Source organism: Struthio camelus, chromosome W (assembly GCF_040807025.1).
Source record: "Struthio camelus isolate bStrCam1 chromosome W, bStrCam1.hap1, whole genome shotgun sequence".
In the NCBI taxonomy this organism is placed as follows: domain Eukaryota; kingdom Metazoa; phylum Chordata; class Aves; order Struthioniformes; family Struthionidae; genus Struthio; species Struthio camelus.
Window position 1 is genome coordinate 56,100,789 of NC_090981.1, and position 17,524 is coordinate 56,118,312.

General features: G+C 41.1%; 2 protein-coding genes across 3 annotated transcripts in view; both read right to left on the reverse strand.

Annotated features, from left to right (window-relative positions):
- LOC104147823 (dnaJ homolog subfamily C member 21) overlaps positions 1 to 10,869 on the reverse strand; it is a 14,579-nt gene extending 3,710 nt beyond the window's left edge. For both annotated transcript variants that reach the window (XM_068924699.1, XM_068924700.1), the window contains exons 1-9: positions 10,713 to 10,869; positions 10,049 to 10,142; positions 8,903 to 9,026; positions 7,887 to 8,009; positions 4,441 to 4,745; positions 3,057 to 3,211; positions 2,619 to 2,721; positions 2,225 to 2,383; positions 1,706 to 1,745 (exon numbers count right to left, since the gene is read on the reverse strand). In XM_068924699.1, coding sequence (XP_068780800.1) covers positions 1,706 to 1,745; positions 2,225 to 2,383; positions 2,619 to 2,721; positions 3,057 to 3,211; positions 4,441 to 4,745; positions 7,887 to 8,009; positions 8,903 to 9,026; positions 10,049 to 10,142; positions 10,713 to 10,809 — 1,200 coding nt within the window. In that variant the 5' untranslated portion in view covers positions 10,810 to 10,869. The remainder of the gene's footprint in view (positions 1 to 1,705; positions 1,746 to 2,224; positions 2,384 to 2,618; positions 2,722 to 3,056; positions 3,212 to 4,440; positions 4,746 to 7,886; positions 8,010 to 8,902; positions 9,027 to 10,048; positions 10,143 to 10,712) is intronic.
- Positions 10,870 to 12,469: 1,600 nt separating this feature from the next.
- LOC104147822 (biogenesis of ribosomes BRX1) lies at positions 12,470 to 17,508 on the reverse strand. The gene is made up of 10 exons (XM_009680699.2): positions 17,292 to 17,508; positions 16,167 to 16,278; positions 15,693 to 15,736; positions 14,987 to 15,057; positions 14,502 to 14,551; positions 14,339 to 14,412; positions 14,195 to 14,245; positions 13,822 to 13,923; positions 13,220 to 13,348; positions 12,470 to 12,907 (listed from the first exon to the last, which is right to left on the reverse strand). The coding sequence occupies exons 1-10, from the start codon at positions 17,439 to 17,441 to the stop codon at positions 12,644 to 12,646; spliced, it is 1,047 nt and encodes a 348-aa protein (XP_009678994.2). The 5' UTR covers positions 17,442 to 17,508; the 3' UTR covers positions 12,470 to 12,643.
- Positions 17,509 to 17,524: the final 16 nt, after the last annotated feature.

Here is a 17,524-nt window from a genome sequence, read left to right on the forward strand (position 1 = left end):
ACACCATTAACATGTAGCCTCTAGGACTATGGAAGAGGACAGTGACAGTAGCTTTTAATTATACGCTGGGCTCATACTGTTCTGGCTACCATTTCACATTATAAAATAATGGTTTTGATTATAACTTTGCCAAACGTTAGTCGTTTGGACTACAGTTTTCTGTGCTGCACATCTGCATTACGACACTGAAGCCAAAATAACTCAGCTGACTGAGGCGACATAAACATGCTGTATTCTCCCTCTTCCTCCCCCGTATTAAAAAACACCAGTAACCTTTCCCATGGGCTGAAGCATGGTGAGTGTTAGCCTCAGGACATGAAGTTTGGCAAAAAGTCAACCCCCGGGCATGTGTGAAGCAAAACAGCTCAGCTCCTAAAGGCAGGATAACAAGATGGACATAACACTATCTTCATGTATCTCCTCTAGTATCTTTTGCAGCGTTACAACTGTCTGGCAAAATTTGGCTAAGCTACCAACCTCGAGAAAAACAAAACACTAGAGTTGACATGTGCTCAGTAGAAGCTTGGTAGAGGATGGAAGTTAAGTTTCTACAAGAGTCTCTCCACACTAAAAACGTTCCAGCTCATGCTATGTGAGATGCCACCCACGTTCTGGGCTGCAGAAGACCTCGTAATAGAACTGTTGGCAGGGAGACAAGTCCCCCACACGCAACCTATACTGCAAGGACAAGACTTTCTGATTGTAACTGAGGGGACAAGAGTTGGACAGGAAGCTGACGGGCGGGATGGAAACAAGCAGGTAGAGCAACTATGCAAAACCAAGAAAAGTGGAAGCAAGAAAAATTTGCTTGCTTGAAAGTCTTGGAGGAGTATCTCAAGGACAAGAGATACTGATGGAGGAGAGGACAAAGAAAGAGAGCACAGGATAGGAGACTAGACGGTATAGGCTGGGGAAAGACATGAGACCTTGGGAAAGCATGGAGGATGCAAGACATGGTAAAGGGAGTTCCCTGGAACAACACCAGGAGTGGGTGATAAGTAAGGAAGAGGATTTGAATAGGATCAAGCTTAAGGAAACAAGGCAGAACAGTTTGCTCACTGTGGCACTCCTGCCACTCAAAAGCCTGAAACAGAGCTCACAGTTCTTGAGTCTCTCCCTGCTGCTGTCAGCGCAGATCTGTCGCATTACAGACAAACTCAGATCCTGGAGCCCAACAGACTGGCATTACCATTGTTTACAATTCAAGTGGTAGGGTGGAATGGATGTGTTGGTTCCAACAACTACACAGTATCAACATGTTACCTTTTAAGTTAGTGATTTACAGACAATAAATTATGATACCAAGTTAAGCAACCATAACACAGAAAATGAAAAGCAAACAGTTAAGCTGCTCATGCACTGAGACCACTGATTGTCTTTCTGATCAATTCTTTGCATTCTCCCCATCTGCCTGTTTCCACCTGTTCTCTTTTCCCTTGTGCATAAGCTTTTTGGAGCCAGCACCACATATTTTTCTGTTTCTACAGATCCTAACATAAATGAAGTCTATGATTATTATCATAAAATATTATGATAATAATATAATAAATCATTCATCAGTCAAGGATGAATTAAAAATATCTAAACACTTTCTAGAAGTTCTGTAGAATTTCAAATTCTCTTTTCAGGACACAAAAAGAGAAATTAGGAGACGACAAAACCAAGTTGTAAAGTTCCCTGAATTTCGTAATTTCTGACTCCATACCGTCATTGTTTTCTGTTTCTTTTTCTGCTTCTTGGAGAGCCTGTGAAGATAAAAATTTAAGATTACCTTTTTTAAAAAAAAAAAAAAAAACACACACACAAGTATACTTTTTAAAGAGGTGGCAAGTTATATTTTTGCAAGTCATTATAACACGAAATTAGGGGGAAGTAGCCACAACTAGAAAATGACTTGCTTTCTTCAAATCTATTTTCAATCACAGTCATTTTCTGTAACAAGTTCCTCTGGCTGAAAAATAACAACCATCATTAATATTCCTTAATATGTACTTTAAAAAGCAGGAAAAAAAAAAAAACAGGAGACTTATCCTACAGCATTTGAATCTAGCCATATTAGAAGCAGCATATCACTGGAACTCTAATACAAAGAAACATTTTAAATTGCACATTATGAGTTCCAACAAAAGTATAAATCCAACTAGAAGCCCTCACTGAGAGGTTCCAAGACTTATTACGTGATTGGTCACAATAATGTTATGCAAGTTAAAACAGCTTAAAATACTTGTGTTTGGGTGTCTCTTCTGTTTCTTCCTCCTCTTTGGTATTTATTCCATTTGCATCATCCAAAGATACAGAAAACTCTTCCTCTTCTTCCTCTAGTTGCTGCCGTAACAGCGCTACCATCTCTCGATGCTTCTTTGATTTTTCATGATTCTTCATGCTGTGAAGACCACCAGGGAGTTACTGCAAGTAGCTCTGAGAGAATATTGTTATATTTACACATAAATTAATAACAAACCCTTTATCCAACAGTACAAACACGGAAAATTCTGCCCTGACAGTGATGCCATCTCTACTGGAAGACACTGACCGTACGTGAAGATAAAGGGTCTTTCCCAAGATTTCCAGGAAAAAAAAAAAAGCAAAAAACAAAAACAAATTAAAAAAAAACTTACGCTTTCTCAGTTTTTAACAATTTGTCACAAGCAGGGCAGTAGAGATCATCAACACATTCTGCTTCTTCAGCCTCCTCACTCAACTTGTCTGAAGAGATGGGAACTGGAGAGAGAAAGTTAGATGAGTGATTTTGAAGTTAGCTGTTCTTAAAGCCCCAGTAAATAGTCACAACGTTGATACTCGACTTCTTTGGTATTACCACCATGCACTGGATCAAGATTATTTCACCAAACCATGTATTAGCATAAATCAGCAGCTGTATCTTGATGTCTTATGTGCAACGGAAAGTATCCAGAAGAGCCAGTACTCTAACTGGGCACACCTCCACTGAAGGCAGGAGAGTGGCACTACGTTTAGAACTGTGAATCTAGATCTCAAGGCTTTAAATGTAGTAAGCCGATACTCTAGCCACGACTCACTGTTGGTCTCACACATACCTTCTATTCCTTCTTTTATCTCGCGTTCTTCTAACTCATCTTCGTCATCTGATCCATCTCCAAATTCCTTTTCATATTGTGCCTCCATCTCTTGCAATTCTCTCTCCAAATCTGACATAGTTATCCAGCTCTGCTCTTTATACTGTTCAGCAAGCCTTTAAGTAGAATAATGCAGTAACTTCTACGTTTGTGTTTATGAGATGGGAATTACAAAAATAGTATTATTTAAAGGTCACTTGTTCATTTCAGGTGTTTTAGGAGGAAATTCCTGAACATGTTATGATGGAACAAACAATTGTTTGTAGAGCTTGGAAATTCGAGCAGTTAGTTTGTGATGTCAATGGGCACATCTACACTGCAAGTGAGGAGGTATTAACGTAGCTAGATCCTTCTTGAATTTCAGGCAGGAAATACTAGGCAGCATGGTACAAATATCAAATCGATAGCAGGAAAATCAGCTCAGTCCTAAAAGCAGTACAGCTTCATTTACCTATAGCGAGATCATAAACAGCACAGCAACATAAAAGCATAAGCACATTACCTCTCAACTCTATGCTATGGGAATGTACCAGCTCAGTTTTCCATACGCCGTGTGACCCAAGTTGCCCCTGCACTGGGTAGCTGAATTTCAGTCCAGCTAGCTCCTGGACTCAGAATTATGAAGCCATTTGCCAGTAAATGCATACCTCTTTGCTTCATTCCCTTCAGTAAAATAGATTTTTTTTTAAATGCAAGATGCAGTAAAAGTACATCTGCAAAACAAGTAAAGTATTTAAGCTCCTTCCTCCCATTTTCAGACACAAAGCTCTCCTCGTTTGAAGACCAAATTGTGCCTACACTGGGAGAATTCCACAAAATTTAAGCAGAGGAAGAGAATGAAGAATAAAAGCACAAAAGTCTACATTTTGTCAAATGAGAGGGTCCCTTCTGCCCAATCATAAGAAAAAGCAAAACTGAGTTCATTTTTTCTACTTCACTTTTTAGCAGGTAGGGTTCCAAGGCCACTTAAGCTCACCTAAGCCCAGGCTGTTACTGTTCTTTTTTCCCTTCGTTCTCTAACATCCATTTTTTGTTTTGAACCAATAAGGACCACGATTAAATCTTACTTCCCCAGGTAAGTAAAGGCGCACTGAATTCTGTGCTACTGCAACCAGTTACCTGCAGTGCACAGACTTAACTACACCCTGGTTATCTCAGGTACCTCTAGATATCAGTACAATGCAGATGCACTCAGCTTCAAAAATCTCAGACTTAAGACCAAAGTTAAAACAATTTTCAAGATGATTAAAAAAGCAAGTGCAGCTGCTATTAGAATCTAACTATTATAATCATCATGGATTGTTCTCCAAGCTTAAAGTAAAAGATTTGTTCTGCATGTACATACTTGGCTTGTTTGAGTTTCTGCTGCCTCCGAAACTCCTCTGCTTTCTTAGCTTTTTCTGCATTTTGTTCTTCCACAAGTTTTCTATGAGCCTGTACTCTTTTATCCCTTTTACGAATAAAAGCAACTAGCTGACGGACTAGTTCATTCCTCTCCTTCCTTGCTTTCTCTCTCGTTTTCTTGTTTTCTTTTTCCATAGCTCTTTTCTCCCAGCGGTTTGATGCTTGCCGTGTGTCATACTCTTCTTTCCAAGCAAAGTTTTTCTGAGTACAGAAACTCTGCCAATATGCATAGAAGGGGTGGACTACCTGTTGAAAAAAAAGATTTAAGTTAGTCATTTTATTAGGGAGGAGGGGAAAAAGGTACCAAATAATTTGGGGCTTTCGTAGTAGTTTTGTGTCTCCTATACAGGCCACAATTTTCTCCAAAGCACCAATAAATCACTAGAGGTTTCTCTAGACCTTCCTTAAAGTTTCAAACCATGGCAAGTCAACAACCTCGTCCACTAAACTGTTCCAAACTCCAATTTCCCATGAATTATCTCCTCTCAAGACTGAATTGGGCTAATGCTAGTGCCCAGCTACTTGACTTTGCTATACTTCTGTCTATCAAACTGAAAAGCACACCCAGAATCAGATATTCTGTCCACAAGCAAGTGTCTGCCTGCATTACATAACAACCATCATACCAAGTTACACCACAGGTCATCCATACAGTTTCAAAATTGGCCAATAACCAACACAAAGAGAGCAACAAAACAGAAAGCAAGTAACAATGCTATTTCATCCCAGCATACTCTCTCTGCTACCAGAGCAAGAGAGAAAAAAACTTTTTAACAGCCCTTGATAGATTTTTCTTTCCTTAATTTTTCTTTTTCTAACCCATATAAATCGTTGGCATCTAAAATATCCTTGAGCCATGTTTTGCACAGTTTAACTACAAGTTATGTGAAGACATGCTTACTTTTGTTTTGTTAGGAAATTATGAGACTACAAGTTAAAATGATATCCTCTAGCTCTCACGTTACAAGAAACTGAACAATTTTTCCTAATTCTCCTTCCTTTTGCTCATGAGTAAATACTGGATTAATAAAACGGCATAATGGTCATGTTCTGTTTTGTTCTCTATTCCTTGCCAAGTAACTCTTAGCAAACTGTATTTTGTATGTATAAGAAAGAGAAAAATATCTCTAAACTCCTCTTTCTTATATTGTTTTCCTCGTTAAGCTGCATTTTCACAGCTTACCCCTCCATGCACTACCGCTTGCATTTCAGGATACATCACAGCAGCAGACGTCCAGGTTTTTAACCAAAGAGGTTACATTTTGCCTTTACTATCTCTTCTCCTTACATCATTGGTACTCATATGGGCTACAACCATCAGCCTCTCAACACTAATTTCTGATGGCCTACTTATATGCCAACGTTCATGACTGTAGCCTCTGGTAGGCAAGTTATTATGCAGTTTTTCCCTCTAGTATAACAAAAACTCAGCTACGTATATGCCCCCAATAATCTCACTGATGATAGCCTCTCTTTCTATTGCCTCAGATTTCTGCTCCAGAAAGGGATGTTTTCTGTCCAAGAGGATGCACATGGCCATGAACTGATGACACACATGGCCATGAACTGATGACAGGGATCATCCTCCCCTCTTACGAGCTGTGAGACTTTCCTCCTGCTCAGTGACTGCCTGAAATACAAGCACATCTCTGTCACCTTTCCACACAACAGTAAACCAGCTCTTGGTGCACTCCCAGCTGGATTTTGCTTTACTTACTACCTATAGTTAGAGCTGACTGCTTTTGTTTCAGCATCTAATTGACCTACATGTCTTCTCTTCTCCTGAAGTCTCGTTAAGTCACAGACTCAAAAACATTTTCATTGGTTGCCTGGTACTGATCAATCAGGTCACCTCTCAAACTTGTGAATAAGCTCAGTAGACCGGACTGGAGACTATTCATATCACAGATATTTAAGCCTCTAGATAATTTTTGTAGGTCCTTTCTAAAACTCTTTTCCCCTTCCCCACAATACTCCCACTGACTAGAGAAGTGGACACTGGAGTGCTGGAACCTCCCAACAGTTTAATCTCTGTTTCTGAATACAAGCAAACAGGGACGATGACTTTGAAATTTAAATTAGGGTATTTCCCTTGAAATACCCCCAAGAAGCACCTGCTCCTACTAAAAATGGTGAATGTTCTGCTTCCTTCTCCAATCAGTCTGACCAAGGCAGATGTTAAATCATGTTGGTGCTAGAATTTCAGCTATTTTTGTAGTTATTAGCTGACAGCATAAAAGCTATTTTTGGTCTATAATCATATCCATTCTGTGGCCTCTACACAAGCAGTTCCCAAAAAATGTTTCAAGCTCACTCCATCAAAAAACAGTTGTCAGCATTTTCAGAGACGCTAAATATTTTCTCCCTGGGAAAGATTTTAACTTGTTAAGCCATCCTAAAATTTTACATGAAATCCAAAGAACCATTCTGACATTTATTTCAGCTTGATTTGTAACTTTGTTTCAAACTCCAGCCAAGTTTCATACCACAGGAGTTTCTCAGATTAAGGTATACATCAATTACATTTCATAAATAACTAGTCATATAATACAATAATACTAAAAGTGCCATGGAGAAGTAGTATACTAGGAGAAATATTTAAGATCGCTGATGCTATTCAGTCATTCATTGGGACTATTTATATTCAACATAGAAACACTGGTAACCCTAAAAAAAAATTGCAAGATTGATAGAATACAACAAATAGTTGGTAAACCAGACGAGAAGAATTCAGGTCTGTCCCATTCATGTTCTTTTCTCACTTCCCTAAGGAAAGAACGTGATGGTCCTGTCACCTACGTTATTCTGTAGTAAGATTTAACTTCCAGAATATCTTAGTGGGAGCTCCCATTGTAGGTCAATCACCATGTCTCTCAGGTTCCGTAGTCTGCATTATGTAATGATGCATTTTAGTTTTCCTAAATGAGGCAAGATACTACTCATGTTGTTTAAACAGGAGGGGGAAAAAAAAAAAGCACACACCACCGTGTTTCAATAGCCCTTTCTGTAAGGTATGTTGCATTAGAGCACCGGTAAACTATTCTCACTGAGAAGTCAAGAGAACATCTGTTCTTTTGCTTCTTAGGCTTTGCATAGCACTTAAATTTCATCGGCATAATTGATGGTTAGGCCTGTGAAATGCATGGTTTTGACAACTCACCACTAAAAGCCTGGCTAATAACGTAGTCCAACAGGAAATAACAATTTTGATTCATCTAAATATCATGAATCATAATTTGAACACTTCCTTTATAATAGTAATGGTCTACAGTAGTAGAAAATAGGACAGATATCTGGTTTTGTATTCAACTAAGGTCAGCAGGAGGCTTTTCTTTGATTTCAGTGTGACACATCTGTGTTACTTCTAGTTTTAACGCTTGCTCTTACCTTATCGTAGTCACTTTGGGAATATCCAAACGTAGGGAATTCTTCAGCATCTTCCTGGGTCATATATTCCATCTCTTCTTTTGCAATCTTTTCAAAAACTTGTCGATAGACTGTAAAGAATCCCTGAAAATAAAAAAACCACCTGTGACTCATTCTGCATGCTTCAATAGTAAGTGCGTAACTGCTCAGTTACTGCAGCGGATTTTAGAGAAATACTACAGTTTGCAACAGCAACTCTCAACCAGGGTACAGGCCTTGTAAGCACTTATGCTAGGTAATGAGACCCTTTCTGTTTATAATAAAGTTTCCGTTCTCTCCCGTGCCTTTTATTTCCATCTCCTTTGTCTATTACCTCTGCCTGTCTCTCACCAAGCACCTGTATTCAACTCAAAACAAAAAAAAGTATTTTTTGCAGCACGCTGAGGATGTGGATACATTTCTGGCTACATAGGACCAAGTTTTGAGGAAGGTCCAAATATGAAATTCACTATGAAGTACCCTATTTATATCTTTGCGTTTTAAATTATAATGTTACTAATTCATTACTACCGTAATAGCAGATAGGGATAGTCTCAGGAAGAGATATTTCTAACAACCTGAAGCTTTTAAAGTTACGATCAGTATCTTAAAATCCAACAGGAAATTAGACTGCAGCAAGCGTATCCTCCCCCTGCCCCATGCACTGCTATTATGTTGCTTTTCCTTAGCATGAGGCATTCCAGCTTTTTAAAGATATTGCTGAATAAGCACATAGTACTTACGGGAATGCTTCGCTATATAAAAACATACACATATACTCTGTAATTGTATAGTATAGTTGAAAATCATGGCTAAGTAGTGTTCGACAATAAGCAGGAATTAAAACTTGATTAAACACCCAGTGTAGGTTTTGTCTTAGAGAGACATTATTACTATCAGTGTTCAATATTTCTATGAATAGCTTTTCAACATTAAGTGAACGTTGACATATTTCATGAGATTTAAACTGATTCATTAAAGATGAATTAGTTCATTACCTTTTCATCATCTCCAAATCCAGAGTAACAGCTAACAGTGAAGTAATGCAGCAGATCTAAACTATCATCTTGATAGTCTCCATCAACTCCTCCTTTCAGCAGAGCTTCCCTATGATTATCATACCTACAAAAATTCAAAGCATCAAGGATGTAAATGACACAGAATATTCCCAATACCCTTTTGGATAAGAGATACCTAACACAGTACTTGTATAACTTCAGCATATAGCTTATCCCAGTGTCTGGAATTCATGTCTCATGTACAACATCTTCAGAGAGGTAAAAAACAAACACACACCAGAAAAACCCCACAGGGGCAAGATGTTTCAATAAGTTTTCAGAAATTGGTACGACATTACCCAAACCATCCAATACTTACGCAAACCCCAAACTGTAAATTAGCATATGAAAAGTGAATAACAGTACTTTCCTTTCAAGAAGGACAAAGCTGGTACAGGTGTTCTCAGCGGCATAACTGGTACATGATTTCAGCATATTTGAAAGACAAGTTGCACAGAACATTTAAAGCAACATAATCTCTTAAAAGGAAATATTTGTGCACGTTTCAAATTAGAATTGTTACAGAAACCTGACTACCAACGTGGCAGAGTATATGTTATTAAGGCATGTTATCTGCAGCAATAGATAACAGCATATTAAACACTTGTATTTAGCCATTGCTGTGCTGCCTTTTTCCCCTAAAGGCAGCTCCTGAACAGGGTGGCTCAGACTGCAGTGATACCACACGAACGGAGGGATACCCGTGCTAGTAAGCAAACTATCTCCCACTGTGGAAGAAACAAACTGAGGCCAACACTGTCACGTCACCCAGACGGCCACCCAACACCATCTCACAAGAGAACGGTGAGAAAGATGTGGGCCCATAGCTGTGTCTCCCCAGGACGCTACTCTCCAAGTCGCTCCTTCTTCAAGTTTCTGAGGCAGGCAGTACATGTTGCACGGCTCTCGACCGCTTAAAAGTCTGGAGTAAAGCACTAGGAAGGCTGACCACACCTGCTATAGAGGCTCTATTCAGACTACCAGCCAAACCAAATCTGAAGTGAATTCAAAAACAGACCGGGTTAAGACAGAAATGAGAACATGAGGGAGTCTTTTTAAGTCTACTATGAGAGAAATATTACTAACCAGGCTCTTTCCTGTGGGTCACTGAGAACATCATATGCTGCTTGGATTAACTTGAACTGTTCTGCTGCTTCTTCAGCATTCTCTAGGTTTTTATCTGCAAGAAAAGTTATTAAGTTTTAAATAATCTAGAAAAATAATAGCACCACCTATCACAACTGTTTAAGAAACGTCAAAAACATCAAGCCAGAAGTGCAGCTCAAGATAATACACCAAGATAATTACCAGAGGACAGCTACCCAGAGCACAAGGAAACAGCTAAAAGAGCACAGCATAAAAACAAAACAAAACCAGGCTGGCAAAATCTGCGAGGCTTCAAGAGTGCTTTCCCTCCCCGGTCAAAAGAGAGTTTCTCCATCTCAAAGTAACGCTGCAGAAGGGAGCGGGAAGACAGCTACGGACACGTTTTCCTCCGACCCTCCGCAGGGCCGGGCTACGGAGCGGCCCCGAGGGGGCCGCAGGGCCGACGAGGGGCCAACACCTCCCGCCACGCAGAGGGCAGGCAGCGGCCGCCCGGCCCGGCGCGGAGCGCAGCGCAGCACCCCGCTAGGGCCCTGCCACCCTCCCGCGGGCCCTCCCCGCCCCGGTCGGAGCCAGCAGGCCGGGCCCCCTCCCCTCAGGCCCGCGGCCAGGCCGGGCCTGCGGAGCGCGGAAGGCGCAGCCGTACCCGGGTGCCAGCGCAGCGCCAGCCGCCGGTACGCCCGCTTCAGGTCCTCGTCGGCGGCGTCGCGCTTCACGCCCAGCACCTCGTAGTGGCACCTCATGGCGGCAGCGGCGGGGTCACGGCGCGGAGCGGAGCGCGCCGGCAACGCAGCGAGGGCAGCGGCCGGAGGAGGAGCCGGCCGCCGCGGCGCAGCCATAAGGAGCCCGAGCCGCCGCCGCCGCCGCCTCCCCCCGCCGGGCGGAGCCAGGCGAGCGGAGGCGGAGGCGGGGGGGCGCTCCGCGTGAGGGGGGAAGCGGCGGCGGGGAGTAATGCTGTGGGCCGCGAGGGCCCCGCCGGAGCCGTTGCAGGGCGCGAGGGCCCCGCCGGAACCGTTGAAGCCGTCGCAGGGCGCGAGGGCCCCGCCGGAACCGTTGAAGCCGTCGCAGGGCGCGAGGGCCCCGCCGGAACCGTTGAAGCCGTCGCAGGGCGCGAGGGCCCCGCCGGAACCGTTGAAGCCGTTGCAGGGCGCGAGGGCCCCGCAGGAGCCGTTGAAGCCGTTGCACGGCGCGAGGGCCCCGCCGGAACCGTTGAAGCCGTCGCAGGGCGCGAGGGCCCCGCCGGAGCCGTTGCAGGGCGGGAGGGAGCTGCCAGCAGGGCTGCGGTTCTGTACAGGTGGGAGGGAAGAGCTGTAGGTACGCGGGTGCTGTCCCCTCTCGAGAAGATGGACTACGTTAGTGAGATTTTATTAAACGAGAAAATGGGCAGAGGAAAGGATTTTAGCCTGCGGCAGAGGGGAAGGAAATACGTGCAGTAATACTGTGGGGAAGGGCGATGTAAAAGCCCTGCTAGTCACTTCGCCGTCACGCTTCTGCTCTAGCAGGCCAGCTCCAGCACCTGGCTGCTCCTGCTGAATTTCCAGTTTCTTACTGTGCAGGGTTGTAGGTCTAGAAGAAACAAGGGGATGCTACCTTCTTTGTTAGGAAGGTGGCAATAATGCCCGATTTTGCTTTTATGCACATCTGATCTAAAAAACAAGACTTAAACTACATAAATATAGCAAACTGAAAGAAGAGGTTACCGTTTTTGTAAGAACAGAGCAAAGGAAGTTATCTGCATGTTAAGTGCCTAAAAGCACGGATTCTGTTATACACAATCAGTGCCTTTAAGCACTGTTGCTATAACAGAATGACAGGGAATTCTACTTCAAGCTAATGTAGGCATATGATTTTAGTACTCCAAATCATAGGCAGCAATGTACCTTTTACCTTTGGGAAACTTGCAGTGAATTTGGAATAAAGGCCTGCTTCTCCCCCATAAGCATGTTTCAGGTCCCAAGAACCTGACTAGGAGCTCAAACAGACAAGTGTCAGCTTTTCTACTATTAATTAAAAAAAAAAAAAGGGGGGGAGGGGGCAACCAACCAGCTGTAACCCTTTCCATTTCCTAGGGATTACAGAGTGTAGTAAGAAATAGCCCCCAAAAAGAGAGATAAGTCCTATAAAGCTGCAACTTTAAAATGGATTATCTAATGCTGAAAAGCACTAGGAAAGCTGAATTCTGAACTCTGGCTAATGATGAGCACCAAAGACCACCTGGTTATTTTTATTCCTTGTATGTGTTAGTGAGTTGTTTCCTAGAGCCATTCAGGTGTAAAAGATCAGTTCTCAAAAGCATAACTATTTGGACTTTCTTATTTCAGCTTCCCTCTTGACACTTTTTTTTTTTTTTTTCCCAAAACCCGTAATCGGAAAAAGGAAGACAATAAAATAGTATAAACTGAATCCTAATAAAGAAACTGATATTCTGTTTACTCAAAATTGAAGTCAAGTTAGTTTTGGCTGTAAAAACAAGTATTTACAATATTATGTAAAGACAGCTATGAAATATAGCTAGGTATAGATACACCAGACTAACAGATGACTTTGGAGTCTGCTTAGTTTTATCATTTGTGACATTTATGCTTCAATCCTGAAAAGCTTTTTTTGCCTCTTCCTTTGAATTTTGCGTGGCTTCCTTTTATCTTTTACAATTGCCTTTGGTTCTGGTTTCACAAGCTGTACTTCCATCGGCTTTTCTTCAGCTGGAGTCTCAAAGACAGTTTCAGTGGGATCTTCTTCAATAAGCATCTTAGTTTCTTTTTTCTTTATCTTTTGTACTTCCTTCACTTGCTGTTTCTCTCTAAATTTAGCAGCCATTGATAATCTTATCAACCGTCGATGCTATAAAAATAAGAATTTAAATCAAGTCAGGTGTTAAATAAGGAAGATGAAAGAAACTCAGGTATTAAGGAAACAAATGGAGATTTCTCAGTCTAACTGTCAAACTCCTCAATATAGCATTATCTTTTCATTGGCAGGAGTTTTGAGTCCTTTCTATTTAGGCATGGTTATTCTGTTCATAACTGTGACTACAAGGTTCCTACAAAGGGTTCCATGGGAAGACCCGCATGGTTCTCTTGCGCAAAGAGCTTGTAAGACCAGACTTCACATGAATTGCTAAATGAAAGAAAAGACAAAGACAAAGGTGCTTACCATATTTGGGGACTGGTAATGGGGATTTTCATAGAGAGTTGGCCCTCCAAAGCTACCTTGGAAGATTTTTATGAGATTCAGAACAAAACGAGGCCCAATTTCTACTAGAGACGCATCCTCTTCTATGATCTGCAATAAAAAGAATATGTTACTCTTCTCATGGATTGAATCTACATATATAACCTTGTAGACGACACATTACATACGGTGATCCACAACAGAATTCAAACCCAGTCTCTGGTACCACTGAAGCTGATAAGCTAGATTTGTACAAATACAAGGCTGTACACAAAGCAGTTCTTTCAGATACAAGTGAACAACAAGTATTAGATACTTGTAAATTTCTCCTTTGGAAAATAAGAAGCCACACTTTTAACTTTACTTGGTGCTTTAGCTTAAAGACAAGTGAAGCTTGGGCTTTGGCTACTACTTTGTATCACAAAGACAAGCTTTACAGAATCACAAAATTACTGACGTTACTTTGTGCAAGCACTGAACGTCAGCATACCTGGATAATGATTCTTCTCAATTTATTTTAACTAATGAATTTGATATGAAGTCATTTCAAAACACCATTTGAAGAACCAAAAAGGACCACTAACCTGATAATTCCGAAACCAGATCCTTTTGTCTGTAATGGTGAATGTGAATACATGATCTACAAAGGGTTGGCTCTTGGGGTGATACTGAGGTGTACTAAATATCTGTAATGAAAGGCAATCTTTTCTAAATATCTGTAATCGTAAGAGGTCAATCAGACATACAGCTTATCTTTAATTTGTCTTAATTTACTAAGATCCAGCTACCAGGCTAAACAAATAACCTAAAAACAAGTAGCCCCAGTGACTTCATGCACAACATCCCCACAGGATTAGGTTCAAGTTCAGAAGTGTAAAATTACTATTTAAATAAATATGTTGCCAAAGGCCATTTCCAAGAAGGAAGAAACACTGGACAAAAGAACTACAAACTAACCTGAATAAACAACTCTTTTAACAGGGCGTAGTGTGGCTCCTTGTCAAATGTCTGTAAGAGAAAAATGTAATTTTACATACAAAACAAAATGCAATAGCAAAGAAAATGAAAGCATAATCCATGAAAAAGAAAACCTATACATACTGGATCAAAAGACAAAAGGGGTCGTGAGCCCCTTAAGCAGTTCCCAGTCATCTTCAATTCAGCCAGTGTGTGAACTACAATGATTAAAAACATCATTTAAGTATTTAGAGAAAAACTGTACAGCCCTGAAAATAAAAAGTCCAAATAATCCTCAGCAACTTACTGTTCTGCACTAAGAACTTGGCTGATGGTCCCTGTGGTGTATTTGAAAGCCTGTAGGGGAGAGGCAGGAAGAAGAGAAGAGAAAAATGTTAATGGCAGACAGAAAGGTATGCTGGAGTTGTGCACTCCAAACTAAGTACTTCTGTACTGAAGTAATTTCAGCCTCTTTTAAAAGCAGTACTGAATTCCTTTAAAATATTTTAACAGGAGTAGCTTTGGGTACAGTTAGTAGGCCTTAATTGTAAGGCTCAACATAAATGCATTTTATATATGCTTGTTTTTTACAAAAGTATTTTATAAAATAATTTAAACAGTCTAGTAAACCAATCATAAATTTGCATTACCTATATAAGTGTGGGATTAGTACAGATTTAACTAAGCAACACTATGTTATGCATCTTCACTATTACAGTAACAGAGTTCAGTTAGAAAAGCAGCATCCCTAGTTATATATAGAATGGTAAAAAAAACATAACATTTACTTACCACATGTACAGATCCTGTTTCTTTTTGGCTTCAAAAAAGATGCATTTATTGCAGTTTTTTATTTCACACACCTACACAAAGCGTGACAAATTAGCTATTTACAAAATTCCGAAGACATTTTCACAGTCTTTCCACGTTAATCTCTAATGTATTCCCCCCACAGCGAAAGAAGAGTTCAAAAACAAAAGGTCCGACTACACCTACTCATCCCCCAACTTTAGTTTAAACATTTATTGAAAGATCTTAAGCTCTTATTACCAGGAGCAATAACTTCACTGAAGCTACAAGCAATCTTTTGAGCTTTCCAGGACATAAAGTTTAGAGCAGGAACTGTGACAAAAGGTTCTTATTTTAGCTCTACCAATGCCTTACTGCATTATTTGGACTGGTCACTTATTCCTTGTCTTCTCCAAATACAAATTGTAAAATATCTTTCAGCTATATAGAAAGGCACATTTTGTTATATTTTTTCATGACCTAAGCCTATTTTTTTAAAGGTTTGGGTTTGGTTTAACTAATCAAAAGTCAACTTCCCATTTTAACCTAAGCATTGTTTGAACATCTATCATTTTCAGTTATGAAGCTGCACAATTCACATAGCTAGTATGAATTCCTTTGAACTAGCTGTCCATTGGCCGACCCTTTCTCTTACATACAGAATTACCACAGAAAGTAAAAAAGAAGTACTAGTTAAATTCTGAATTACCTCATTAATTATAAACAACTTGTCTTTACGGTCCATTTTAGTATCTGGAAAACAAAAACAACATTGGGAAGGCTTGAAAACCAACTTAACACCAGGAATTATTTTAGAAATCTGTTCTTTGCAAAACTTTACTGGCCATAAATGAAAGATTAACTATATCAAGCACTTTCAGCCATGTTATATAATAAAATAATATGGTAATATGAATATTTGGGCACTTACAGAACAGAGGCTGTAACAATCATTTCCTAGAGAATATTAGGACACAACAACAGCTGCAAGTTCTGTTGGCTGGGGGAGGGCGGCTTTTGTTTAGGATACAGGGCAATAGTTTTGTCAAGAGTTAGGTACCACATTAAAACAAAAAACCAGGCTGTTCTAAACCAACTGTTTTTAACTAGCTTTTAACTAAGTTAAAACTTAGTTAAAAACAGTTAATTTTTTAACTAAGTCAGGAACGATGCCTAGCCCTACCTGCTTTAGAGTGAGGCATCAACGTTCTCAAGTCTTGCATTAAGTGCCTCGTTCTGAAATTAATTCCACGAGAAGAGAAAATAAGCACCCGCTCCTTGTTTTTCCATTTACCCTATGAAAATGACACAAAAGTTAAGCAGGGAAAGGAAGTTTCTAACCTTAAAACTGTTACAACACCAAAATATGTGTTTGAACAGTAATAACAGAAAAGCATAATAAGAACATTTGTTATTAACGTTACTATCACCACTACATAAGCACAGCATTGCCCGCTCAGGGAAAGCGCTGCCATTCCTACAGAACACAGTAGCTTAAGTTTTTACATGAACAACTCTTATCTATGTTGCATCCCTAAATCCCTACATAAAACCTTTCTCTAGTACAAAGCAACTAAACTGTAAGAAATCCATATGCAATACATATTCCCCAAAGGCACTCCTCCTTTTCTACAAAAGGATCTGATCTCAGAGCAAAACGACACAGCTTCTCCTACAGGTTACCATGCAGCAAAGTCTCAGACTTGAACATGCTGATTTTCATTTTTCTTTTAAGCAAACTGCAAGACAGTTATTGAAGCCATCTCAGAACGATTCCTAAATGAAACAGATACAATATCCCTCAAGTTCTTTTTATATAACACGACTATTTCGCTGCCTAAAATACTTCCCAGATTAGTACAACACAATTCATTTACACAGAGCAGAGTAACGTTCTTCCCATATCTGCGCAGAAAAAACATACCATAAGACGTTACATTCATTTGTGCTAAAGCTATAAAGAATAATGAACGACCCTCCTTTGCTTTATATAGCAGCTGGTTCCCCACCACCAAACAGAGGCACCTTGAGCCCCGATATCTTACTCCAACAGTTCTCCCCAGAACTAGGAAGAGCAGCAAAAGTCAGAATCCATCAGTTACGAACATCTGATGGAAGCACTGCGCTAGGCAATACAGAGCTCCGCATGCACGTGGGGCTGCATGAAACACAAGGTAACACCTCACTCGCGCTTCTGCGGTCTCCTCTTGGGGACAAAGCGTGCCCTCCGAGGCAGGCACCCACAGACACACGGTACTTCTCGCGGCGCGGACGGCCCCGCCTGCTCTGCCCAGGGACCAAGCGGTACCTGGGAGACCGGCGCCGGGATACTGTACTCCTCCGGGCTCGCTCCGTCCGGGCCCGGCTTGGCAGCCGGCTCGGGGGCGCTCGGGTCCCCTTTAGCTCGCTTCTTCGGCCGGGCAGCTGCCGCCCCACGCTTCCTCTTGGCCGCCGCCATCTTGGCTACACCACCTCGCGTCGGAAGTCGCTTGCTCTTCCGTCTGCTCGTACTTCCGCCCCTCGCCGGAATCGGTTGTGGCC